At 29.4% G+C, this 27,840-nt stretch overlaps 1 protein-coding gene across 1 annotated transcript; it reads left to right on the forward strand.

The window, feature by feature from the left end:
• Positions 1-27,840, forward strand: LOC111628171 (TATA box-binding protein-associated factor RNA polymerase I subunit B-like). The gene is made up of 5 exons (XM_023371913.1): positions 1-2,277; positions 13,468-13,557; positions 17,851-18,051; positions 24,329-24,441; positions 27,675-27,840. The coding sequence occupies exons 2-5, from the start codon at positions 13,471-13,473 to the stop codon at positions 27,838-27,840; spliced, it is 567 nt and encodes a 188-aa protein (XP_023227681.1). The 5' UTR covers positions 1-2,277; positions 13,468-13,470.

Raw genomic sequence — 27,840 nt, forward strand, 5'->3', positions numbered from 1 at the left:
AATATGCAATAAAGCATAAAGATGTTAATAAATTACTTTTGTAAATATTTTCGTGAAATCTTCATAGATTCCCAATCATTTTTTGCTTGTCAATCTCTTTCTAAAATTAGAATCATTCACCAGTCTCCTGTTGATACAAAATAATAATAAGTTACAGATAAGATAAAGTAAAGAATCAAATAGAAATTACTATTTTTATTAAACATAAATCAAAAGCCAAAAACTAAGTGTTTTATTCTACTAAATTTGAAATATACGTTAATAGTTATCACTAAACGATCCCTGGTAATTAACAATACCCAGACAAATCTACTAACCTCTCGGGATCTCTAGTGACTAGCTAAGTAACTCTTGCTATTCATCGTTTAAATAATTGATTAAATTACCGATAATAAATACAGTATTTAAGAATATCATGTTGCAATTATCAGGGCATATAATGTTTTCTGAACAGAGGATCTTAAGTCCCGCTCATGTTTACCATAACATGCTGTCGGTGCCTCTTACCATATCTCGCATAAAGTTTCTTTTACAATTAGCCATGATATCTTATATATTAGATAATTAGTATTATAGAACTTATCGCTTCCACCTGAGAGTCAACAATATTTTTTAGCGCTTGAGCTTTATATTGAGTGTCAACAATATGTTTCTTATACAGTGTGTCTTATAAAAAGTGATCCAGGTTTTAGCTAAGAAAGAATTGTCAGATTTATGTAAACAATGCTTGCTTTCATACATTATTGTACATAAGGCTATTTATTGATGCAACAGTGATTTTCTCTTAGTGAGTCAAGGGGTAAAATTATTTCCACTTTGCAATTGGAAGCTGCAGTTTCAATTGCAAAGTTGTAAATCAGGTAGAAATTAATATATTTCATAATTTATTAATAAATGTATTAATTTCTGTCTGATTTATAACAATCAAAAGGATAAAGAAGATGTGCCTCTTCCGAAAATTTACTGTTGTGTAAATTCGGCTTTCCTATAGTTCTGAGTAAGTGTTTGCTTCTCAAGATCTAAGCAATTTGTCACTGATGAGTATATTTTTGTCTCATTAAAGATCTCACACGACAAAAAGAAGGCTGTAGTTTGAAATTTACCATTTTATTCACACAGAAAGAGAATAAAACAAGCGAAAAACAAAAGCATACAACTAAAAAAAATCTCTGTATCACGTTATACATTAAAATAAGCAAACACTTCCATTTAACAGAACCTCGAAGAAATCACTCAAACATGTGTACATTAAGAAAAATAAAACGTGTATATTTGCCCAATTGTTCTGTCATAAACATGGGAAATTACGTCTGGATATGGTGTTTAATAGGCCTTCAGAATTCGCCTTTTAAGATCTGCAATATTTAATTTACTTTGGGCTGCTCAATAGGTAACACACACTGCACTCTAGGAACACGACATCAAATTCGTTTTTCCCTAAACGTGTGGTGTGGAATTTGAAACGTTCGAGTCATTTGGTCTTGTTCTTTTTCTAGAGAATATATGGCAAAGAAGTATTTGCATTTCTTGCAATCTGTAACTTATCGATGGTTAATGCCATTATATTTGTAGTTTATCTAGGTAAACATAGTCATTGTGGTCACTACGCTGCAATACGTAGTTCATTCTGAGAAGTATGGCTGGCATTATTGTGATGACCATGAAGTTACACGTAAAGGATACTTTTCAAATAAGTTAATGAATGTTTCACTACTTTTGTTTCAAAAAATTTAAGGCAAATACTTGCTACTATAAAACAAACTATCATACATTTATTAACTTGCAGGTGAAAAGTTTATGGAAGCTTTATCGGGTCAATAATTATGAATGTGAGAGCCATGTTTGGTGAAAAAAATTTTTGTTTAATTTAGTTTTTCGTTAAAGTTGTTTTGCTAAAATCGTTAAAGATAATTAAACTATTTTCCCACGGACTTATTTCCTTGTTGAAGATGATACATCAAATGTGTCACCCGGAATCAACGAGTGAAAATGTGACTATTGGTCCCGAGGTACTAAACCTCCTAACGAAGTCATGGAAAAAATCCAGGAGGAGCCCCCCGAATAAAAAGGGAGGGGTGACAAGAAGCCGGAACAGTCATCAACCCTTTTTCCTAAGTGTGTGTGTGTGATGTGTGTTTGTCGATTTCAGCCTTCGCCACTCGCTGCCCTCGCAAGAGAAAAAGAACTTTTCTTCCAGAGTCGCTGAGCCGTCATCGAACCGACCATCGATTCGCCGAATCTAGGATTACCACTTCCTAGGACCAACAAGTGATTAAGGTATTTACCTTCTCGCGAACTTACCGTGAGCTCTCTCTCTCTTAATCAGGGTCGCGTTATATATATATATCCCTTTAGCAATTGTGCTAAGCCTCTAACTTATTTTTAGCCATTGGGCTAAGCTTCTGAATGACGGAAACTTGTAACCAGTATCTCGTAGAATTTGTAAATACTATCTATCAATAAATAGGTATTTTTGTTAAATGATAACTTGTGGAATGTACTTCTTCTGGTTCTCTCCTTCCGCCTCCATTCCGAGTCCGGAAGCTCACTCGCGCAACGAAATTAGCGGCCAATCCGGTTTAATGTCATCCTGACAAGTGCACACAGTGGTCATCCTGACAAGGCATCGAATTGGTGCCGATCCTGCGGTCACATGATATATGATAAATATATAGGAATAAAATGTATGATTATTATTATTGAACTCTTCTACACATCTTGGTAGCACTCTATAGTAAAGCTGAGGCACGCGTAATGATATAAAAGTGCCAACTTTGACCGTCAATAACTGATCCTCTATTGTTCAGTCAATTATCATGTGACATGACTCACTGCAGGCTATTCAGGTAAACTTATAGTAGAGTCCCACAAATTTGACTTAATGTGGACTGAGAAGGTGACGAGTTTTATATATATAAAAAAATATTGTAAATGTTAATAACGAATAACATCTTCAAGTCCGACCTCTCTCAAGATATGACACATGAACCCTTTATCTCCCCACCTCTAATATTAAGGAGTTATGATGCTATTAAATTAAGAAGAAGCATCAATTCTTTATACCCAAGCTATCATGCCAAATTTCGTTTCTTACAGACGCCAACACACACATACACTGATTTTTTTGTTTTTTTGGTTCAGGTCTCNCTGAGAAGGTGACGAGTTTTATATATATAATAATGTAATATTGTAATATATATATATATATAAATTCGAAAAAAGTCTGAAGTTACATTCCAAATTCAATTGGTTAAGATGTTAGAATCACATGTAAACCTTTTAACAATCACTGCTAATGTCAATAAGTGTTAGCTTCTTAAACAATGATACAAAAGTACAACACCGTTATACTTAATATAAATTTTTATTAACTCGTTTAATATAAAACAGAAATTGCAGCTCCTCTCTTCAACAAATAGTGCATTAATTAAATACTAATATTTGTCAGAATATTTCTTACAAAAGGGAATATATCTTTCAAATATAGCTTGCACTGAGAGAAGTCTCAGTATCATATCATATAAACATCTCCTATAACAGAAAATAAACATACTTTCGTGAGTCAATTAATTCTATAATTTATAGAAGTATGAGGTACACTTTTAAAAACGTATTGCAATTTATTCTTTGTTTCTTCTGTAAATTTCCGATTGGTCTTTCCTTGTCTCCAGTTGACAATTCGAAACCTTTCGGGGCGCGGGAGAGGTCGTCATCGAAGCTCAACCCGATACCGATCAACTTGTGAAATTCTCCCTCGTAATTTCAACCCTTGGTTCATCTTTTTGACAAAGAAAAATTTTTCAATTGTCTTCGGGAGACATTATGTCGTCTTTATTTTCTATAGGTGAGAGTCTAACTGTCCCGTCGGATATTCGTTAATATTTAAACACTAAACTCCGAATTCCTTCCTGGACCTTACAATATCTTCGATAGACGTCGATGATCACTACCTAAAGATTACGGTTTAATAAGTTTCCATTTTATTTAGGTTTTACTGCGTTATAATGTATGCCTCATAAAAAAATGAATCTGAAATTAAAAATATATTTATAAAATAATTTAAATATTTAATTAGTACATCCTAATTTTTGTTTTAATAAATATTTAGATAATTCTTTCTTTCAACTAACTTCTAAGTAAAATATAAATGACATTTTTCATAATTCATATTGAGGTTATTTAGATTTATGAAAGAATATACCAGAGGTGGGGAACCTTTTTACCATTAGAGGCCACATTTAAACTAGGCAGCAATAAGAGAGGCCGCATAAGCTGATTGACCTAAGAAAGTGACTTTTGTGAAATTATTATAGTTTTTCTATAGATTTAACAATTTATTGCATTATATAGATATAGAAAAAATAAAATATAATACTACAAAATTTTAAATATAATATACATATAAAATAATATAAAAATATTATAAAAAAATACAATAAAAAATATTTTTTTATTCACTANTTTTTAAACAGTTTTTTTTCGTTTAGTTACTAAACGAAAAAAAACTGTTTAAAAAATTAACATTGAGTGTCCAAGTCTGAAACGGATGGTCTGTGGGCCAGAGCCTCGCTCATGCGTGTTAGAGTCCGTTTCAGACTAGTATTCTGACGTCATGTTACAATATGACTGTCTTTGGCGGGATTTTTCGCGCAACTGTCATGGCGTTGATGTACAAATAGTTGTTTGAAACAAACTCTACCATTTTTGTACTAGGTGGCAAAGGGCCGCATAAGAACCTCGCGGAGGCCGCAGGTTCCCCACCTAGGGAATATACATTAAAATAGTTAATATTTATGTAATGAACGTATACGTAAATTGTATTTTACTCTCTAAATGTACAGTACAACTAATTCCTTCTTTAATTACATTTAACTCGGTGTTATTATCTGCTTATTTCTGCAATTTTACTATTTCAAGATGTTCATTTTGTAAACACTACTCCGTTCCTTGAAAACGAATGGGTAGTGTTTACGAAACACTACCTAATTCTAGTGTCTCAACCATTGGGTTCATTTTTGCTTCTGAAATGTTACAAAGAGAACTTTTCTGTCATTACTTTGTACGTTACGCATGTAATTATTGATAAGAAAATAGTTGAGTACCCTATGCTCTGTATTATTCTTTAGTAAGAGTTAAAGAGGTTGATTGAGAATATACGTTAAGTAGTCTTTGGGATGGATATGTGTGATAACGGAGCGTTAGAGCAAGTGGAATGATAGTTGAAAAGCATAAAAATAATGTTAAGTAATTCATGGACTATTCCAGTAATTATTTACTATTACAGTACTTTAATTATCATAAAACATTTACATTTAATATCACTTAATATCTTGTTTTATTCTAACTTCAGTAAAAGTTTGAACATTAAAATGTTAAATTCCTATTAAATCATTTTTGATAAACAAAACTATTTGAATTTGAGCATATTTATTTGGATAAATTAAATTTATTAGTTTTTCATTTAACACAATGCACAAAATTAAAATAAATGTTTTCAGCACGATTAAATATTTTTTTAATATTTGATTCCTGCTGAGATTTGAATGAATTGTTTACGTCAAAGAAAATAATAAAATAAAATATTTCTTACTTTAATTAATAATATTAAAAAAAANAAGCTCCTTTCTGAAAAAAATTATCCACTTAATTAATGATTTGAACGAGTCCATGATTGTATCTTTAACTTCATCGTCAACTGAGACATGTAACCCACTAAGATGTTTCTTAAGAAGTCAAAAGGGTAAAAATTAGAAGGTGTCTGGATTACATGTAGGATGGTATAATATTAGTATAATACATTTAAAGTAATCGATAAACATTTTAAAATTAATTTTATTTTATGTTTTAGTAAAAATTCTTTTTGTTCATACAGTATTTCTTTGCAATTAATTTTAATTTATAATTAAAAACAATCATAATAATTCTCCGGAAGTAAGAGAGCTTTGTAATTCCGATGAACCATATCTCAATGCCGGCAGAAGCATAAGCTTCCCATAGTCATCCGTGCCAGTAAGTTATATTGAGAAAAATTAATCTCTGTTCATAAATGTTAGCAGCGACTGATTTACAAACACCTGGCTTTAGATATGTAAACACTCATTTTTATGAAGAAAAAAAAGAAATTGAAAAGGACAAAAACATGAACAATACACCATTATTCCCTGTGTCGAAATATACATACATGGCATTCAAAATGCCCTTTGCACCAAACCAAACCAATGGTTTGGTGCAAAGGGCATTTTGCACCAAACCAAAGCAGCACATGGGCAACTTTGCACCAAACCAATGGTTTGGTTTGGTGCAAATTTGCCCATGTGCTGCTTACACTAATCCAAACCAATGGTTTGGTTTGGTGTAAGCAACACATGGGCGATCTGCTAAGGGAAGTTCCTTCCGGAAAAACTTACTATAGGAAACTGGCCCGTATTCAGATGTTAGACAAAGTTTAGAAAACACAGAAAAATCCGTTTGTGAGGCGTAAACCAGCGACCAACTATCAGTGTTCAGTGGTATCTACTCAGCCACTAGTGTGTCAAATGCAATACAAAACACATATAGTTGGAAAACCCTGGTATAGACAACGTTCATAATTTTGGTACGAAGAACTTACATCTCTGTACCATATACTAAATAAACATTTTACACATACAATCAACAATCCACAAGACACCCCAAAACTTCTTACGCAGGATATTACATACATGAAATCTTAAAACGACAACACCAGAGATTTTATACAATACATACCAATCACAAACCTTCCTAACACTGTACAAATACTTATTTCATGCATCACGAGCAAAATATGCCATCATGAAGAACAACACAAAATTCTCACATAATAACAAAATGCTGTCTTAAAAACCACACGAGATGCAAATAACAACACAGCAAAGGTTGTTCTTTCTATCATTCAACCGTATGCGTACAAACAACACAGAAGCTTATACGTGACATACATAAATTCCAGGAAGGTATTTATATTTAACATTCCACATTTATAATTATTGCGTACACTAAAAGTAAAGAAAATAAATTCAACACTCATTATTTTTTAGAAAACACAATGCAATACTGGTGAACAATACTACAGGAGTTAAATTGATAAATCTAAAATAATGGTATACCGAAATGGTAGAAAACATTCCAAAACTGTAAATTGGTTTTTACAAAATTATAAAATAGAAGTAGTTAATGAGTATAATTACAGTACCTGGCCGTATTTTTCCAGTCTAATGGGCGTTTCTTAAAGCATTTAAAGTAGCTTATATTCATAGTAAAGTGAATATTGGAACAGATAAAATTATTAAGGCTTGTGTATCTGGTAGATTAATACGCTGAAAAGATAAATTAAAATTATTTGAGTTATTTATTCAGTCAGTAGTGTTATATGGGTCCGAGATTTGTGATTTTGATTGGAGAGAAAGAGATGATAATTAACTAATTAATTTTATTAAACGTTTATACTCTTGGAGTTTCAAAGGGTTCCCCTTTATTTTAATATAATAAAAAAATAATTTAAGATGGTTACGCAAACAGTCGATTAGTAAACTTATTGAGTCTGCTAAATTATTATTAATTTCTCAAAAAGTAGCGTGGGGAGATCGAATTGTATCCTTGTTGCAAAATTTCGGCTATCGAAATGATCCTATAATGTTAAATGAAACTGATGTCTCTGATATTTTAATGAGACTGGCAAATAATTATATAAATGAGTTTAAAGATAGAGCTGTTAACTATAAATAAAGTGGTATTTGGATGTTTTTAATGAATGGGGGTCGATGATCTATTTGAATATAGAAAGACCTTTTTGCATTATACTAGCAGTTTTATTTTATGGATATAACTATTATTAATATTTATTTTAAAATCTTTTAAATTTATGTACTTGTATTCATTATAAATGTACATAATTGATTAAATTATCAAATTTTCAATATATCTTGTATACATGTAATATTTATAAATTTTTGGAAGATAAATTAATTAAATTTAAGATAGAATAACAACAATAAGAGTTAAAACAATAATAATAAGAGACTTAAATAAAATTAAAGGTTATATCCCTCAGGAAAACAATTTATTGAACCATATTTAAGAGAATAAATTTATATTTTATTCTTTTCTTTTATTTGTAGAAATATTTCTTAATCATGAAATTAAAAAATAAAATAAAATAAAATTGAAAAAGTTTTCCTATAGAAACTTTAAATGTTTTTACAATATAACTTACAATTTAAGAAATCATTAAAAAAATATATATATATATATTTTTTTTTTTCTACTGAAGTTTTTATCAATTATTATTTATTAAATAAAGAATAATTGTTTATCTTTGAAACTCCTACATAAAAACATTGTACAATATCTTATAGATTTTAATATTTTTTATTTATTTATTTTTTAATNTCCAATACTTATTTGAATAAATTTTTATTTTTTAATTAATTTTATTAGATTTTTATTGCAGTAAAATTTTTATTAGAAAATTTATTAACTAATAACTAAAATTTTACCTTTATTAATTTTCTAATTTTATTTATTACGTTCATACATAAATAAATAACAATACTGTATATATATGTATATACAATTTGTTATTTTTATATATAATAATAAAATAGAAATTACTAATAGGATTTATATATTAAAGTTTTACTTTGTATATTAATAATATTTTACTTGTTTTATTAAACTGAACTGTTATTGAACTGATAATGTCGAGCTTTTCAAGATGATGTATTACTCATTGGTTTACGCTTATTCGTTACTATTTGTTTATATACAGTATTTTAATCAATGATTTCTCATGTACTGTACTACCAGTTATTGGCACGTGTTACCTTGCATTAATGGAAGGGATGTACTAAAATGTATTTAAAAAAAGTATAAAGGAATTTTTTACAAATTAAAAGTAATATAAATTATATTCCTGTGATCTATTCAGCTCAATTACCTGCATGTTATATATAAAATAAATATATATATATAATAAAAATTAGCCGTGCAATCACTATAAAAATATTAATAAATCATGTTTCAGTTCATTCGTTCAATGGCAACATCAATTTATTCAACAATGGCATCAAAATGTCATTTCTAACTAAAAGGAATTTCTCATAATAGGTATGAGAAAGTGGATATTTTATATAATCTATAAATAACTTTTTTTTCCAGCGTAGAAAAATTCTTCTTAAAATGAAGCGTAGCAAATAGCCAAGTATTAGATAAATGAGATAGGCCTATACGAAATAAAAAAAAAAACTAAATATTTGGCAAATTAAAATTTTATGAGTAAGTAAATATTTATTTATTTATTTTTTAATTATGAAATGTTTTAATCAAATAAATTGATAACATATATATATATATAATATTGTTGGATGTAAAAAAAATTAAATGAAGAATGATATTCTATATCAGGGATCGGTATGCCACGAACACCTCATTGATTTGTTATAAAATTTCAAAAAAAATTATTTAAAAATAATAGAGGAAAAGGTGGTATTATGGAACACCACCCCATTTCGAACTGATAATAAAGGCGAACTGTAGCGGAATGTGGCTGAACTGAACTAGGCAGACATCCATAGCAAGGGGAAATCCAGTTTTACTTCAGTTAAATGGTTGTCCGTACTTAATCAGCAAATTTGTTTTTTTCAAAATTCGCAAGTTTTGAATGCTAAGCGAATTTAATTACAGTGGGTGATCGGTTAACGAACATAATCCGTTCCAAGACTTTGTTCGCTATCCGAATTGTTCGTTAACCGATTATCGATTTACCATAGGTTTTAATGGGAATTTAATTAATTCGTTCTGGAGATCTCAAAAATAAAAAATATATATACTTTCTTACTATGTTTATTTATATGTAATAATAAAAATACATACATGCACAGTCTTGCGTTTTTATTAGTCATGTTTTTTTCTGTTTGAAAGAGTTAAAGAATCTGTCTAATGTCGATTGCTTTTCTCTCTTCTTCAGAATTTTTCGTAAGTAATTAATAGCATTGCAATTGTAGAGATCCCCAAGCCTCAACCTGGTTTGGATGCCATTCTAAGACCATTGTTCTGACATCTTCCCACTTCTTCAAAAGATCTTTAAGATCTTGGCGTTCTTCTGTCGTCAGATTTGTTTCGGGTTCCATTATGAGCTCTTCGATGTTCTTTATTTCTCAGATGTGATTTTTGTTACTCCTTTAGCTGCTTGAGTCTTCTCGATTATACAGTATTTTTCTTAAATAAGATTGAACTGCGGCCTACTGTAGACCCGTTCACGCCATACTGCCCAGCAACATTAGGCATCTTCTGCCCACTCTCTACCTTTGCTATTATACTCTCATCTTTCGAAAAGAAAAACAGACGCAAAACTTAACGAGTGCCTACTTGACAGTCTCGCGAATACATAAAAGAATTGTTTCGTCAGAAAAATAAAAGGCTGGAATTACAAGGGAGAGTTTCAAAGTTCGGAGGAATACTATCCGATCGGTATATACCGGCTNACAGAAAGCCTTCAAAAACCATACTTATAGTTACACTAGCGAAAAATCCAATTAGGAACATTTAGTTTAATATTTACCAGTACTTTTCGCACAAAAAATGTAGGTGTAGTTATGATACCTTGTTTACAATTCACTAAAACGTAATTGCGGTTCCATAATACCACCTTCTCCTCTACTTTTTGTCTACATTTAAATATTAAGTAAAGTGAAAAATTCGAATTTAGCACGGAGAATAAATTTCTAATAAAAATAATTACAGTACATTAGTTAATTTTACAACATGAAAATTAATTGCATTATCCAAACAAAATAAGGATAAAATTCATCAGTTGTGGAGAATATTACTTATTTTGTTTAAATAATATAATGAAACATACAAGCCGAACCATGTAATGAATTTTGAATGAGTCTAAATGTTTGTAATGAAAATATAGGAAACTATTCATTTGAATATTCTTCATAATTTGTTAACTAAGATGATAATAGTTTTCTATTTTTAGTATTAATCATTACGAAACAAAAAGACAAATATGACAAATCTTCACTCAGAATTTACTTATTGTCTTATGAACTAAAAATTTCTTTAATCTTACATGCCATTTCTTTCTATTTATTATATTCTTATCTCTTTTGAATCGTCCTTATTTTATCTTTAGTCGATCTTCTGCCCTTTATTTCCTGATATCGTAATTAACTTTGGTATCATGTTCCGAATCAATTCTTCTCCCTGAATATAACCTGAGAGATATCATTAATCTTTGTTAAATAAATCCTCTATATTTATTACTTTTTACCATTAGTAAGACTCAATAACATATATATTGTAAGATAAAATATAAGCGTAACATCTTTTAATCGAGTCCTTTTAGAGCATCGAAATATTAATTAATATTTAAAGGTAAAGTCTTATATACAAAATAAATAATAGGATAAATGAAAAATAGACTATAATATTTTTCTATCATTTCTTTAATTAAATAAAAAATTTTATTTGAGAATGTTCTTAATCATATTCATTTTTCTTGCTAATACAGTAACGCCCACCTTTAAACATTGCTCATTCTTAATGCTTTTTTGAACAAAAATCAAACAATAATGTTTCTATTAGCGGCCGTTGTTTGATCTGTGTAAAAACTTAACAAAGCCATAAGAATCCTTCACATGTCGAGAGATGTTCAAGTCATTTTTATCTTTATGAAGCGCTTATTATGTTAAAAAAACAAAACAAAAAAGTGTTTAAAATTTATCAGATTTCTGGTAGCACTAAAGTATCTTATTTTTTTCTGGTTCTGTGGAAATCAAAATTTAATCCTAAATTTATCAGATAATTAATTTATTTATTTAATGTTTTCATTTTCAAATTCTTTAACGATTACACAGTCAAACCTCCGAATAATGGCTACTGAAGGGAACTTAAAACTCCTTTTTTTTTTTAAATCAAATTCGTTCGTTATTAATACTCGAAGGTCAATTCAATGAGTTCTACTTAGTCCTACTACTTAATTACTCTAATTACTTAGTTTAAAAACGCTTTTTGTCTGTATAATTGTATGAATATTATATTCTAATTTTTTACTTGTTTTTTAATACACATTTTAAGGTTAACTTCTCTATTATTTTTGTTATTTTTCCCAAGTATCTTATATCCATTTTTAACCTGTTGATCTCTTCTTCTAACTGCGTTATATCCTGCCGTGATGTAAGCATTAAGAAAGTGTATAAAAGAGAGAATAGAGTTAAGAACTTTGCAGTTACCGAGTTCAATTAAGACAATATATAGAAACATGACACAAAAATAATAGAGAAATTAATCTTAAAGTCGTTAATACGATTTAAGAAATATCGAATTAAAAAACAAGTAAAAGATTAAATATAATATAATAATATGAAAACTCTAGGTATGGCTGAAAATAATGCACAGATAATCTTAGGAAATATAGAAAACTAGTTAAAATTTAATTGGCTTAAAAATTGATCCGAAGACTCATTAATTGAAGTTGACTGCCGACTTGATAAGTCCGAATTTTTAACCGTAGTAGAGTTAATTTCTTTAATAAACGTTCTAATTAATTCCAAACCACATGCATATGATCTGTGTATTTTTTTTTTTTGTTTTTGTGTCATTCTCGATAATTAGTTAATAGAATGTTAAGACACGTTTATTATTACGATGCTCCCAAATGGACGTCTATTAAACTTAATATATTTTATCGTTAATAGTTGTCCTTTTGAAAGCGAAGTAGGAAAGATCGTTCTTCCTTTTCAAACAACAGTTCTTACAGATTTCCTCTTCATTACGAGACTTGATTGTTTTCGTTTATATCTCCATAAAAAAGTAATTAGTTCTAATATGTTGTCTGTATAACCAATTGCATGTAGCATTTTTTCAAATGTTAACTTCCTTATAAATTATGGACGTTTAAAACATATTTTAATGAAATATAATGTAAAAAAACAATAATATTATGTTCGTTATAATAATCTCTCTGTTTATATTTGCACTGGAACACAGCAATATCGAACCATTGTGTAATATAAAGTTTAAAAGATATCCACGCACGTTGTCCGCGATTCGTAGTCATATTGTTTACATTTTACTAGCGCCACCACAAAATGCGGTGGCAGCCATAGTTTTCAATATATATTTTCATTTTTGATGATAATAAAATCATCTTAAATAATTTATAAAATTTGCTTTTATTTTTAAAAAGTAATTACATTGTAAAATTAACATTGATAGTAGCACCAAATTGCGTTCTTTAGCTACGCAGTTTGAATGAGAACGTGAAATAAACGTCACAGCTAACACCTAACCATCCCACCAGAGGGCGGACAAACTAGCGAGTGAGCACATGTATCTTACTCTACAGAATAGAAATAAGCACATGTTAAAGTCGTTGTAATGTTTATGTTTATTTATGTAACTTTTTAGACTTTGCATATATTTAATTAATACCTGTTATAGATAATGTCTGTCTGTAATGTATGTGGAGGTAAAGAGTTCGATGTATACGATGGACTGTACTTTTGTGTTGAATGTAATACTCAGAGTCAAGTAAGTTCTATTATTTATTGTATTTAACGTATATTTCGGTTCATAAGTAGGGACCATGTCCCAAAACTAAGGTAAGGTATTATCTTTTATAACAATAACAAATTGCATTAAAAATTAAACTAATCGCTTGAAAGTACACAGTCTGAGCTATTTTTCAACTTACAAGTTAGTGTCATTCTTTTATACATACTTTTTCCATTGAGAGAGGACAAAGCTCCTTTCTGAAAAAAATTATCCACTTAATTAATGATTTGAACGAGTCCATGATTGTATCTTTAACTTCATCGTCAACTGAGACATGTAACCCACTAAGATGTTTCTTAAGAAGTCAAAAGGGTAAAAATTAGAAGGTGTCTGGATTACATGTAGGATGGTATATCTGCTGATGATGAAATCTCCCATACTGCATATTGGACTTCAGACTAGCTAAATAGTTTGGGTGGAAAGTAATGGACTATCCTGCAATTGGTTCAGATATAGCACACATATATTTGCCAACCTTTAGAATGAGGAATAGCTGAGATTTGGTAGAAAAATGCTGCTTTTTGAATAAAAACATTGACAGCATAAAAAGCAAAAGAATTGTTTATTAACATTGCATTGATATTGCACAAGGACAATTATTAAGGACACTAATTTTTATGGTTGTGATTTATTTCCTATCTCTGTCTTACTTTTACTTATCATGATAAATATCATACTTTTGTTCCACTTTGTATGTTCTTGTGAAACTAGGAATTGTTATACTGAAGGAAGAGAAACACACAATATAACAAGTTCTAGTTCACAAGAATATCCAAAGTGGACAAAAGTATAATACCGTGGTACCTCAGGATACAAATGCCCCAGCATACGAAATTTTCAGGATACGACATGACATTCGAACATATTTTTGCTCCACGATACGAACAAAAACTTGCCATACGATGTTACATTAGTTTGCAGCGCCATTTTTTATTCACTTCTGTTCGTCGGTCTCAGTCCACGTGTTTGCTTCATCGTGGAAGGATCTCGCTCGATAAAGGAAATCTTGAGGTATTGTCAGAAAGTGACTGCTTTTATTGAAAAGAAACATCCCAGAAAGGTTCACACTGGCCGTATTGCTGCTCAGAGTAATGACATTTGCCTAAGTCATTTTAGAAACATTTTAAAAAGTAGGCAAAGTCAAACCACTGGATAGATGTTTTACCAAGCAACCTCTATCCAGTGAAAGTGCTGGTGGAAGTGAAGGAAAGAAAGCAAAAAGCAGTGAATAAAAATTAAAAAATATATATATAAAACAACACTAAGTTTTTTTTATCTTTTCTAAGTTATTTTTAAGTTATTGTTACATTATGTTATGTAAGTTTAGTTTTAGTATCATTCCCTTCTCCCTCTCTTCCGCCATCAGTTTACACCTCCACCATCGTCTATCCTCAAAGGTAAAGTGAAATAAAACTACATTTTTTTTATCAATTATTATTCAATTAAGGTTATTTATACATTTACAACTACAAAATGCATTTTTCAGTGTTTTCCTTACTATAGTTATTTTTTTTAATGTACTGTACTACTTAGCTTTAAGTGTGTTTTTCATGTTGGAACAAATTATTTAGTTTTACATGTAATCGTATCAGGAAAAATGATTCACCTTACGACATTTTCATGATACGATTTCAGTTTCAGAACAGATTAATTTCGTATCCTGAGGTGCTACTGTATAAGTAATTGACATGCTAAATATCTTTTCCTTTGGCTACACAACAATGAAGGGGAGGCCCTGCAATGCTGTGTGGAAAAACCATGATCAGTCTTACTATTTTACAAGATTACAAATCTTTATAAAATCCCACAAATTCCAAAGGAACCATCTGGTTTCTTTTCTCGAGAAAGTCATACCATGTGGCCTTAAGTGATGGATTAGATGTTTCTTCATTTTGGGAGGATAAATTGTAGTCCTGCTGAATAATTTGGCCTAACTGTAAAAGTAACTTTTGCTGATAAGTAAGCTACCAACATGATGGCACTACTTGAAGATGCAATTTGTCATATTTGAGCTAAAATTCTCTTACCTATACCAACATACATATATAAAAATATCATTCTTGGTTTTTCCCAATTCAACAAATCTGAAAACATCTTTCTGGTTTGCTTCAGTCATTCATAATAAAATATGTACTTAGTCTTTGACATATATATTGATATTAGACTCATTAAATAAAGTGTTTGTGATATTATCAAATTCTTTTAAAATGCTGAGAAAAGGAAAAAGTGGCCTGATGGAGCATACAAAATGCTGATGGTTTGCAACTATGCACATATTAATTTTTATCTTTCTGGACCTCTTAAGAAGCATTTTGGGCTCTTATACTTCTCAGATGATTAAGATAAAGATGCAGTTCAAGGACTAGTTCAAATCATGAAGTGGAGAATTTTTTCAGAAAATAATTTTTTTGTTCTTGTCTCCCAATGGAGAAAGTGTTTAGAAAAGAATGGTGACTAAACACTCAAAAGCTGGAACAATTGATTAAAAACAATGCACACCATTCTGATGCAGTTTCAATTTCTAACATGCACAGGTAATCTGCTTCTTATTTTACTATTGTTAATATTTATGTTTTTTTTTTTAAATATATTATTTATATTTATTTTATAATACTTTGTTCTATGTATCTATCTTTGTATTTGAGTCAGTTAACATTTATAATTTTTAAAACTGCATGTGGTAGAGTATCAAATAATTTGTAACCTGCATCATTGCATGTATGGAATATTCCATTTAAAAAATTTTTGTAATCTATTTGATGTGAAAAACAGCTCTCTCACCTGATGAAGACCCTTAAAAGTGGCTGCAAATGTTTGTGCTTTCATTAAACTTTAATGATTTGAAGTAGGTACAATACCTGTATGCATGTTTTTTTTTAATGTCATCTATGTAGAAAAACAGCTTAGTTTGATATTTTCAAATAGCCAATATAATTTTTTAATGTATTTTATTATTAAGTTGTTATAAAAGATTGTACCTTACTTTTAGGACGTGCCTCCTAGCATTCCTTCCTTTCTTAGGAAATTTGAAAAACTTTTATATTATGGGTAGAGCTTTCTTTCATCTTAAATATTTATATATGTATAATATACATAAAAGTAACTNGGTCTTAGAATGGCATCCAAACCAAGTTTAGGTTTATAGGTTTGGGGATCTCTACAATTACAATGCTATTAATTACTTCTTAAAAATCCTGATGAAAGCAATTGACAGATTCTTTAACTCCTACAAACAAAAAAAAAACATAACTAATAAAAATGCAAGACTGCGTATATATGTATTTTTATTATTACATATAAATGAACGTAGTAAGAAAGTGTATATTTTTTATTTTTTGGGGTCTTCAGAACGAATTAATCAAATTCCCATACAAACCTATGGTAAATTGATAATTGGTTAACGAACAATTCGGATAGCGAACAAAGTCTTGGAACAGATTATGTTTGTTAACCGATCACCCACTGTATATTAATTTAGGCCTGTTTATAGTAATCCTCATAGTATAGGTGGAAATAAATCTTGATCTATGTATCTATCTTTGTATTTGAGTCAGTTAACATTTATAATTTTTAAAACTGCATGTGGTAGAGTATCAAATAATTTGTAACCTGCATCATTGCATGTATGGAATATTCCATTTAAAAAATTTTTGTAATCTATTTGATGTGAAAAACAGCTCTCTCACCTGATGAAGACCCTTAAAAGTGGCTGCAAATGTTTGTGCTTTCATTAAACTTTAATGATTTGAAGTAGGTACAATACCTGTATGCATGTTTTTTTTTAATGTCATCTATGTAGAAAAACAGCTTAGTTTGATATTTTCAAATAGCCAATATAATTTTTTAATGTATTTTATTATTAAGTTGTTATAAAAGATTGTACCTTACTTTTAGGACGTGCCTCCTAGCATTCCTTCCTTTCTTAGGAAATTTGAAAAACTTTTATATTATGGGTAGAGCTTTCTTTCATCTTAAATATTTATATATGTATAATATACATAAAAGTAACTTCTATCTTTTTATGCTCCATATGACTATATCTTATCAAGGAAATGAAATATTAACAAATAAGTGCACTAGATAAATTTGATTTATGAAGTAATTTCTAATGAAGGGTACCATTATTTTCATTCTTCTGATGATGACGATTTATCACAGAATTTATTTTTAAGACATTGAATTGTATTTTTCAAATAAAGAAATAAGTAAAAATAAATAAATGCAAACTTATCAAAACCATAATAAATAAATAAATTATAACATTAATAGGTAATAAGAGAACAAAAAGAAGAAGATGAAACTCAAGAAAATATTTCTGCACGCTTATGTATTGCAACATCACAAGAGAAAAAGCCTGAGAAAAGTAAAGATCTGTATGGTGAAAAATGGAGTACACACCAGTGCTTCAATATTATTATATGCAGACAAGTTGAAAAATTAATTGAACTTGGAGCATCACCTCAATTAAAGGTATTCTTGAATTATTTTTATTTATTTAAGGAGTAAACTATTCAAAATTTCTTAAATATATATATTGACATTTTAATCATTTCAAAAACATAATTAATATTCCATTAACTTAAAAATAACAGTTATAAATAATCTCAGTATTAATATTTTTCTATTTGTTTTATAAGAAAATAACTCCCACTTATTTATCAGTAATTTCTTCAATGAAGAATAGTAAATTGACAAATTTTAAAATAAGTTTTGAGACATTTATATTAATTTTATATATTAATAAGAATTTATCAGTTTATGAAAATACAAANGTGTATATTGCTGATTAATAAATCATGTTATGAAGTGAATATTTTAATATTTAATAAAACAATTTGCTTAATGTACAAATAAAAACTTACTTTTATATATATGAGACAATGTTTGTTGGTTTGTTCGCTATACACTCCTAGGCTAATTGGCCAATTGTTCCGAAACTTGGCAGTTACATTTACATACTTCTACCTTAGATCATGTCCTACATCCCACTCCAAAATATTTATTGGATTCCTGTAAATCAATTAATTTCTATCTACATTCAATTTGCTGATTTACACATAGTGTCATCTATTGGCAAAAAATTTAACAAAATAAACTAAAATTATATCCTTTTTTATAATTCTTATAAAAAAAGGATATAATTTAAAAATAGATATATTATATTCACTTAATTACTGTAACAATGATATAGTGCAAAATAGATGTGCTATATCATTACTGTACTGGTGGCATATAGCACTTGCCTGCACGGAATCGAAAGTGTTATCTTATGAAAAGGCTATAGTAAGTATATAAGTATTTAATTTTCCACATCTACTGACTTGGATTTTTCATTTCTGAACGGTACTTTCTTAATTCTAAATGACCTCCAGTAGCCAAGTGCATAAAACTACTGAACACTGGCCATATGGAGTTTTCCAGGATTTCTTCACATTAGTAACACCTAAAGAGGGTCTAGTTTCCCATAAAAGTCTTTCTGGGATGCACCCCCTTGGCAGATCACTCACATGTTGTGTTGCTATAACAAAATAAACCAAACTAATTCTAATGAGTGATTATTTATTGTGACATCATCATAATGTTGTGCTGCAACTTTTTGTCACAATGTTCTCAATTCTTTTAGTGGTAATCTTGCCCTATACATCATACTTTTCCTGTTAGCAATAGAGTAGTGTTGGTCATCTATCTAACTCCATTCAGGAGAAAAGTTTGAATGGAAGTAATGTAACTTTTGTTCAAAACTGGAAGTTTATATATAGTTAATCTGAGCCTGTTGCCCCTAAGCTTTTCATATCTGGTTTTGACTTTCATCTATCTAACTATTTTCTCGAGATTAAGGAAGGACAGATGACTAGACAAACAGTTGGAATTTATAGGTTGACAATTTTTTCATATTGCAGCCCGATAATTTTTTTATAAACGCAATATTTACGAGAACATAAGTTACTTCTCACATAGTTTACACAATCTGTTGCCAAAATTTAAACTCTTAATTATCACATAAAAGGAATTATTTTTCTAGCACTTTTACAAGATTTTTTTTTTCTTATTTAAACAATTTTGATATGAAGTCTTTCGGATGTTAAGATTAGCAACTTTGATTAAATTTGGGTCTGTCACAACCTGTCTAACACGGATCACTTTTCAAATATCAATAGTAGACCAATATTAATTAGTAGTCATTGATCCTCTCTTCCGGGAGGAGGTCAACAACTACTTTTGGTCGAATTACTTCAACCCCTTCCGCAAGTGTTCCTTCTTTCTATCAGACTAGCAATATGGTGGCATTCAAATAGGAAAATTACATAATACAAGGTTACTAGTAATCAGTAACCAAAAAGTTTACAATTTTTTGGTATCATAAGTTTAATTTCAACAATAAGACAGAATTTTAATAAAATTAATATGTATAACGATAAATGGTGATTGTCAACTTAATCAGATTAAACTTGTCTAACAGATAAAAAAAATGTTGTTTGACTTATTATAACTGCCTTTCTCCCCTATTCCCATTTTAAGTCAGTCTTTATTTGAAGCCTATGGTCAAAATTTGTTGTCTGAAAGAGTATTTGAACTGATTCATTGTTTTCATTTTAAAATATTTCATATATAATTAATTCCTACAGAATATTGAAGACAGGACATTGCATTTTTGAGGTTGGTTATGGAAAACATTATCCATTATTTAGGGTGTCTGCTATTTAGAGGTAAATATAATAGGTGTCTTATTTGAAGGGTCTGTGGATTGTAAAAATCTTTAAGGTCCGCTATTTGTACCACATTATAAAACAAAGATTGCTGGTTGCACACTGTTAACTTTAGCATCTTAGACATGGCTGCTAGATCTGCCACATTTGTACCACTATCACTTTCATGTTTTGCATTAAGTTATTTTTTTCACCTGAATAATCAATAATACAACCTTCCTCTTAGGCTTCATTACTTCCACACACTTTTGGATGCCATAGTTAATAAGTAAAGGCTATATTGGGGAAAACAAATTTTTTGCTTATTTTTAATGACTGTCCTTACTCACCATAGATGTGTGATTTAAATATAATAGATGTGAAATTTAACACATTATTGCTAAGTTGAGATTGTCCTCTTTATTTAGAAGCTTATTTTAAACTTTTTACTTCACATTTTGTTTGAATAAAATCAAGTTAAAATTTCTTCATACAAAAAGCATGTTGGGTATATGCTTTTTGAGTTTCAGAAAGGATACAAATAGTAAGGAAAAATTCAGAATGTGTGTGCTGAAGATGCTCCTAAACATGTCAAATGTGATTACAAAAACTACTTAGTTACATATAACTAATGAACAGGTTTATTACACATCCAGCCTATTTAACTTATCCCAAAATGCCTTTCAGCTTTACTGGTTCTTTTCAATTGAATGACATACAAAACAAAGTGTATAATGACAATTTTTCAACATTACATTATACATTAATAGTACAATTATTACAAGTTATTACATAATTATTAATAAGATTCTAAAATTATTACTAGGACAGTAACTCAACAATAGTAAACAAGTCCAGTAAAAACCTTGTGAATAGTTCCTCTGTTGTCTTTATGATAGTGGTAATTTCCTATTCCCCTGTCTCCATCACACCCACTGAGTATGCTGGTTCAATTTCCTTTTCTTCATATTTTTTCTCATTTGGATTAGTTTGGACACGTTTTTCATGTTTTTTGGATGCTTGTATACATATTTATGTCTTGATATACAGATTCAAAGATATAGGACAGTTAGTATAATCAGCACTTAATATGTTAATCAGCATGTAACATTACATTATACATTATTCATTAATAGTGTATTAATGTATTTAGTGTATACATATAGTGTAATAATGTTATCAAATGTAATGTTGGCAAATTGTCACTACAGACTCTGTTTTATATATTGCCCAATTGATAAGGACCAGTAAGGCCAAAATGCATTTTGGAATAAGTTAATTAAATAGGCTGGATGTGAAATAAACCTGTCTATTAGTCATATGTAACTTAAGTAGTTTTTGTTATTAAATAATACATGCAAGAAGCTTTTTAATGTGTCAAATGTGGTTTAAAAAGTTTAGGAAATTTTATACTAAAGGATACAAACATATGGGGGACAAAAAAGCTGTTGTTGAAGAAAAATTGCAGGAAGAAATTGTAAAATTTAACAAATAACATGTAACAGATATAACTAAACATATCAAAAATAACTTCAAAAATAATATTCTGATTTTAATAATTATATGAACAAATGTTACTGAATTAAAAGTAAAAATAACTAATTAATATATTTATTCTTTTGCAAAATATTCTGATGTAAATATCCAAATCTACTGGATATGTTTTTTTATTCAATATTTAAAAAGTTCATGTATCAGGTTGTAAAGGTAAAATAAAGATATTTCAATTTATTTCTAGAAACAACTGGAAAAAATTTTCTAGAACATTTGATGTGTGTTTATTAGTGGAGTAATCAATATTTCAATGGAAGTATATGCATCAGCAATGTCTGACAATAGGAAACTTTCTGAAGAACACATTCACATGCTCTTGTTCTAACGCTTAAAAATTGATCACACTGCAACAAAGGCTCATGATTTAATTTGCAATGCATTTGGCAAGGACACAATCAACAGGCAGACCTGCTACAATTAGTTTCAGAAATTCAAGGATGGAGATTTCTTGCTTCGAGATGAATGTCATCCTGACAGCAGTTCCATCTTTGATGATAATATTCTCCTGCAGCTGATAGATGATGATAATCTACAGTTGACTACCAGAGAATTAGCACAACAACTTGAACATTCCCATACAATCACCTTCATATTCTTGGCAAGATGAACAAACTAGATAAGTTTGTTGCCCCTTAATTGACTGCTACAAACAAAATTTGCAGTGTCACTTTCTGCAATTCATTGTTCACCAAGCACAACATTTTCAACTGGCTCAAAACAGTTGTGACTGGAAATGTGAAGTGGGTCTTACACTGCAATATTACATGCAGCTTTCATGGGTGACCAAAAGTCAACAAGCAAAAGAAGAAGGTGATGATCTGCATTTGGTAGGATGTATGTGGAATCATTCTGATGGAGCTGCTTCCAACCAACACTACTGTCACAGAAAACTCTGCTTTGAACAACTGGATTGTTTGAACACCAAGACCACAGAACTTTAACCAGAAATTGACAAAGTCTGATACTATCATGACAGCATGACAGCATATAGAACAAAGATGATCTTAAAGAAGCTAGGCAGTCTGGGCTGGGAGGTTCTGCTTCATTCACTTTACAGTCTAGTTTTGGCACTGACTGACTATCATTTATTTTGCACTATGCAGAATCATTTTACCAAAATACAGTTCCATGGCAATAAAATGTCTAAATTTCATCTTTACAACCTGATATAAGTATATACAGTGGGTGATCAGTTAACAAACAGTTCAGATAGTGAACACTTTCGCAAAAGATTTTTATGATCAGACAATGAACACTTTACTGAACAAATATAAAAAGAAGCGACGGAAAATAACAAATACTGATTGATTTTCCCTTGTCTTCAGATAACAATTCAAAATCTTTCAGAGCGCGGGAGACGTCAACATCAACGCTCAACCTGATACTGATCAGATAGTATCCTTCTTAATTTTGAAACTCTCCCTTGTAATTCCAGCTTTTTGTTTACCTTTCTGACAAATAATTTTTTATAGTCTTCACGAGACTGTCGGACAGACACTTGTTAAGTTTTCTGTCAGGGTTTATTTACAAAAGGTGAAAGTTTAACTGTCCTATTGGATATTTGTTAACATTTTAATACCAAATTTTGAATTTCATCCAGGCCTTGCATTTAAATAATTTTTTGTGGGCTAGTTTATTTCTGTTCTCTGAATTTTTGTAAATGCTTTTCTGAACTTTTTATTTAAAAAAAGAAACTGATAATATTATGGAGCCTGAAAAGAGGAGTATAAAGAACTGTGCTCACCATAGAAACCAAGCAAGAGATAATAGCCAAGGTAGAAAGTGGGCACAAGATGTCTGATGTTGCTAGGCAATAGTATGGTTTGAAAAGGTCTACAATAGGTACGATCTTAGCTATGAAAGATATATCAAGAAGTCTCAAGCTGCTAATGGAGTAATGAAAATCGCATCTGAGAAATAACTGAGAAATATGAAAGATATATCAAGAAGTCTCAAGCTGCTAATGGAGTAATGAAAATCACATCTGAGAAATAAAGAACGTTTTAGAGCTCATAATGGAACCTGAAACTGATCTGACAACAGAAGAACTTCAGGAATGTCAGAACAACAATCATCCAAGTGGCATCCAAACCAGAATAAGGTTAATGGGGTTGGGGATCTCTACAATTACAATACTATTAATTACTTCCGAAAAACCTGAAGAAAAGAGAAAAACAATTGACATTGGACAGATTCTTTAACCCCCACAAACAGAAAAAACATGACTAATAAAAATGCAAGACTGCATGTACATGTATTTTTACTATTACATATAAATAAATGTAGTAAAAAAGTATATATTTTTTATTTTTTGGAGTCTCTGGAACGAATTAATCAAATTCTCACAAAAACCTATGGTAAATCGATAATTGGTTAACGAACAATTCGGATAATGAACAAGTCTTTGAACAGATTATGTTCGTTAACCAATCACCCACTATACTCTCTAATAATTAAATATTAATTTTTATATTGTTATATTTTCTCATATTATTTACTTTTTGTAGAATGTTGTTTTCAATTTATGGGCAAAATATTTACAAAAGTGTGAAGTTGCATTTCTCAAAAATAAGGCTGGTAAGGATTGGACACCAAGATTAGGAACATCACCTGCTAGCAGGTAATATATAAAATTATATTGATTAAATGATTAAATATAATTTATTTATAAGTTTTCAATATTTGTTATTTCACATTTAATTTATGAAATGGTATTTTTTTCAAAAATATTATATTAATAATTACAGATAATTATAACTTGTTTGTATTATTTTTAATTTTTATATAAAAGTATGATAGCAAAATGTTTACTATTTTAAGATTAGATACATAACTAAAACATTTTTTTAAGTCAATAAAACTCATTAAATACAAAGAGTCTTGGTGAATTAATATCTTTATTATCTATAAAATGATAATTGTCATCTTTCAATAGAAAAAAGGAAAGTTACAAAATAGGAAAAGTTATGAAATCTCTGATAATTGGCTTCCTTTTCAGGATGAGAAACAATTCAAAAAAAGAATGAATCAATTCCCACTTGGAATTATTTTTCCTCTTTTTCTGCCTTGTCTCTCATTGTACAGGTTTGTTTTGAAAGGTATTGCCAAACTTTAACAGTATGTTCGCCCACCAGTGACCAAGTGGTCTTTGTACCCTGAACACTGGGAGTTCAGTCGTTGGTTTGCGCCTCGCTTGGACAGGCTGGCCATGTGGAGTTTTCCAGGTTTTCTCCATGTCTGTAGCACCTAAATAAGGGCCAATTTCCCTTAAAAAAACCTCCCGGAAAGCATCCCCCCTAGGCAGATTGCCCAAGTGTTGCATTGTCATAACTTAACAAACAAACAAACATTAACAGCATGTCTTGTGGGTTATAAAAATGAAAAAATTTATATAAACGTAGGTCTGAAAATGCTTCCTTTAAAAATTGTAGCAATTATTAAATTTTATGTAATATAAATGAATAATAAGTTATGGCTTTAACATCTGTTTTTTTTAAGTGTTGGATTATTTCTCATAATAAAGTGTAACATAAATGACAGAAGGCTTTCTTTACATATGTTTAATTCTCTTTTTTCATTTGCCAAGACACATTTCAGGTCTAGCCCCTCCTCTGTCGACTTTACATATGTAAAGAAAGCCTTGTGTCATTTATATGAGAAATAATCAAATAAGAAGATTGACACGGTTTCACATAAAGAAACTTTTAACATGATGAACCATTACTCTAACTCAGAAAAAGTGGATGTTCATTTTATATATGGTCAAGTGGATGTGATAACAGCAATACATGTGAAGCACATCTGTGTAGAGAACATTTCAAACTATTGTAATCTAGAAAGGTAGCATTTTTGGATCTATGTTTATATGGAAATTTTTTCATTTTTAGAACCCATAGAACATGCTGTTGAGACTTTTCAAAAAACATGCTGTATATTCTAAATTTGAAGTAGATTGATTTCTCATTTAGTAAAGGATCTGATTGATTTGATATTATACTTACTCAATCCATTTATGAAGCACAATAATTAATATAATCTCTGTATTTCTTAACTTGAAACATAAATCTAATTCTAATTAATTAATTTAACAAGATTTTAATCATTCTTCTACTATAATTCATTTCTGTTGTTTATTAAAAGTGAAAATACAGTTTAATTTTACTTAATCAATTTTTGATTATCATGTATATTTAAACTCTAATAAATACAAGTCTAGAGCACATTGAAAATTTTAAAATCAGAAATTTTGTGTATCTGCATAAAAATAAAATGAAATTTAAAAGCATACAGTACTTTTCAAAATCTGTTTTAAAAATATCAAATAGCACAATATAAGAATCAAGTCAGTAAGATGCAACTTTAAAGCTTTGATTGATTTGATACTTCTGGAGAAAGAGGGGGAGAAATAGAGCTTACTTTCTTTTGCTAAAACATAGCTAGATCATAAACGAATCATTTTTTATGTGTTATATAAAGTAAGCAATATACATTTTAATAAGAAGAGAAATAGTTAACTGCAGTTTGGCCATATTAACTATAGTCAAACGAAAAGTACCATATGTAGAAATATAAATGTATTTTTTTTATTAAGCATATGTTTTTGCTAAAGAGTTTACCTAGTTAGTAAATTAAAACCAAATGGATTTTGTTTGATCTTTACTTCCAGATCAATTAATTTAAGAACTATAATCATATATATTATTCATCAAATTACTAATTACCTTTAACTTTAGACAAAAGTTCAAAGTTATTTGAAATAATAACTAAAAGGAAGCCTTATGTAATCAGGTGTTTAATGATGTGATTATGATAATCTTTGAACTTATTTGTTTACATATTTTATACAATAACGTTATTTAGCAAATTTAAATAAGTTTAGTTTAGTTGCAATTATATTGATACACAGAACAAAAACTTAAGATTGAATCAAATAGAAAATTTATGTGAAAAATAGACCTATATGAATTTTGTGTACAAATTTACAATAAACTCTTGATTTAATAGATAAAAAATTTCTGTTTTAAGAGGAAATTTAGAACCTTCTTTTGATTTGTGAATAGAGCATTCTTAAAGATTAGATCAGGGGTGACCAACAGTTTTTGCCCCCAGGCCGAATTGGAAAGAAAACTTTATCCACAGGCCTTAGGAAGATTTTGAGGTGGTGCGAGATCTCATTGTGGTGTCAACCCATAGAGACTGAATTGTAGATAAAGATTACAGATACATTTTTCACATCATCATGCATTATCAACATTCTACGCTGTACTTACGAGATTTGTAATGGGGGTTAACTCTAAATGAACAGTGAGTTATTGACCTTTTTTTATTTTTTTTTCTCTTTTGGCCGTCAGAATCTTTCAATGAGCTACTCAGACTTCAGTAACTAATATTGAAAGATTGATCGCAGGCCACATATATTCATTAGACGGGCCGTATGTTGGCCATGCCTGGGTTAGATCACTGGGTCTATGGGTATAAATTACTTAATGTACTTCATACTTATACATTATAATATCATTATAACTTCCTGTAGAATGTAAGTTCATTTTTAATATATTTTTAAAATATATTTGATTTAATGGATTTTTCAGCAACAGAAAGCACCACTTCTCCAATTAGTCAGTTATACTGAAGTTCTACTGTAATTTTTTTAAAGTAAACCTTACAGTTATTTTGTTTTTTATTCATTATATTTCTTATTTCATAAATTCATATATTACTATACTTTATGTAATCTAATTCACAATTTGTTAATGTTATCGAATGACTAAATTAAAATTAAATCTTATTTCAAGAAAATTCAATATTTTAATTACGACAATTAATTATTAATATTTTAAAATATACTTTCAGAGATATTTTTGTTTTGTATAAAAATAAAGTGAAATTACCAAACCAGTATGATAAAAAAAAGATACATACAAAGAGTAATAACATCACTGAAGAAAAGAAAGGAGAAGTTGAAGATCAAAATAATGATGAATTTATTAAGGTTGATACTTGGTTTATTTATTTTTAA

Source organism: Centruroides sculpturatus, unplaced genomic scaffold, assembly GCF_000671375.1.
Source record: "Centruroides sculpturatus isolate CEXI.00-Female unplaced genomic scaffold, Cexi_2.0 scaffold503, whole genome shotgun sequence".
Taxonomy (NCBI): domain Eukaryota; kingdom Metazoa; phylum Arthropoda; class Arachnida; order Scorpiones; family Buthidae; genus Centruroides; species Centruroides sculpturatus.

What these genes read in the sequence shown, in the direction of transcription:
- LOC111628171 (XM_023371913.1), top strand. Translation starts at nt 13,471, where the DNA reads ATGTCTGTCTGTAATGTATGTGGAGGTAAAGAGTTCGATGTATACGAT. An exon ending in AATGTAATACTCAGAGTCAA is followed by an intron (nt 13,558 to 17,850) that starts GTAAGTTCTATT and finishes TAACATTAATAG; the next exon opens with GTAATAAGAGAACAAAAAGA. An exon ending in GGAACATCACCTGCTAGCAG is followed by an intron (nt 24,442 to 27,674) that starts GTAATATATAAA and finishes ATATACTTTCAG; the next exon opens with AGATATTTTTGTTTTGTATA.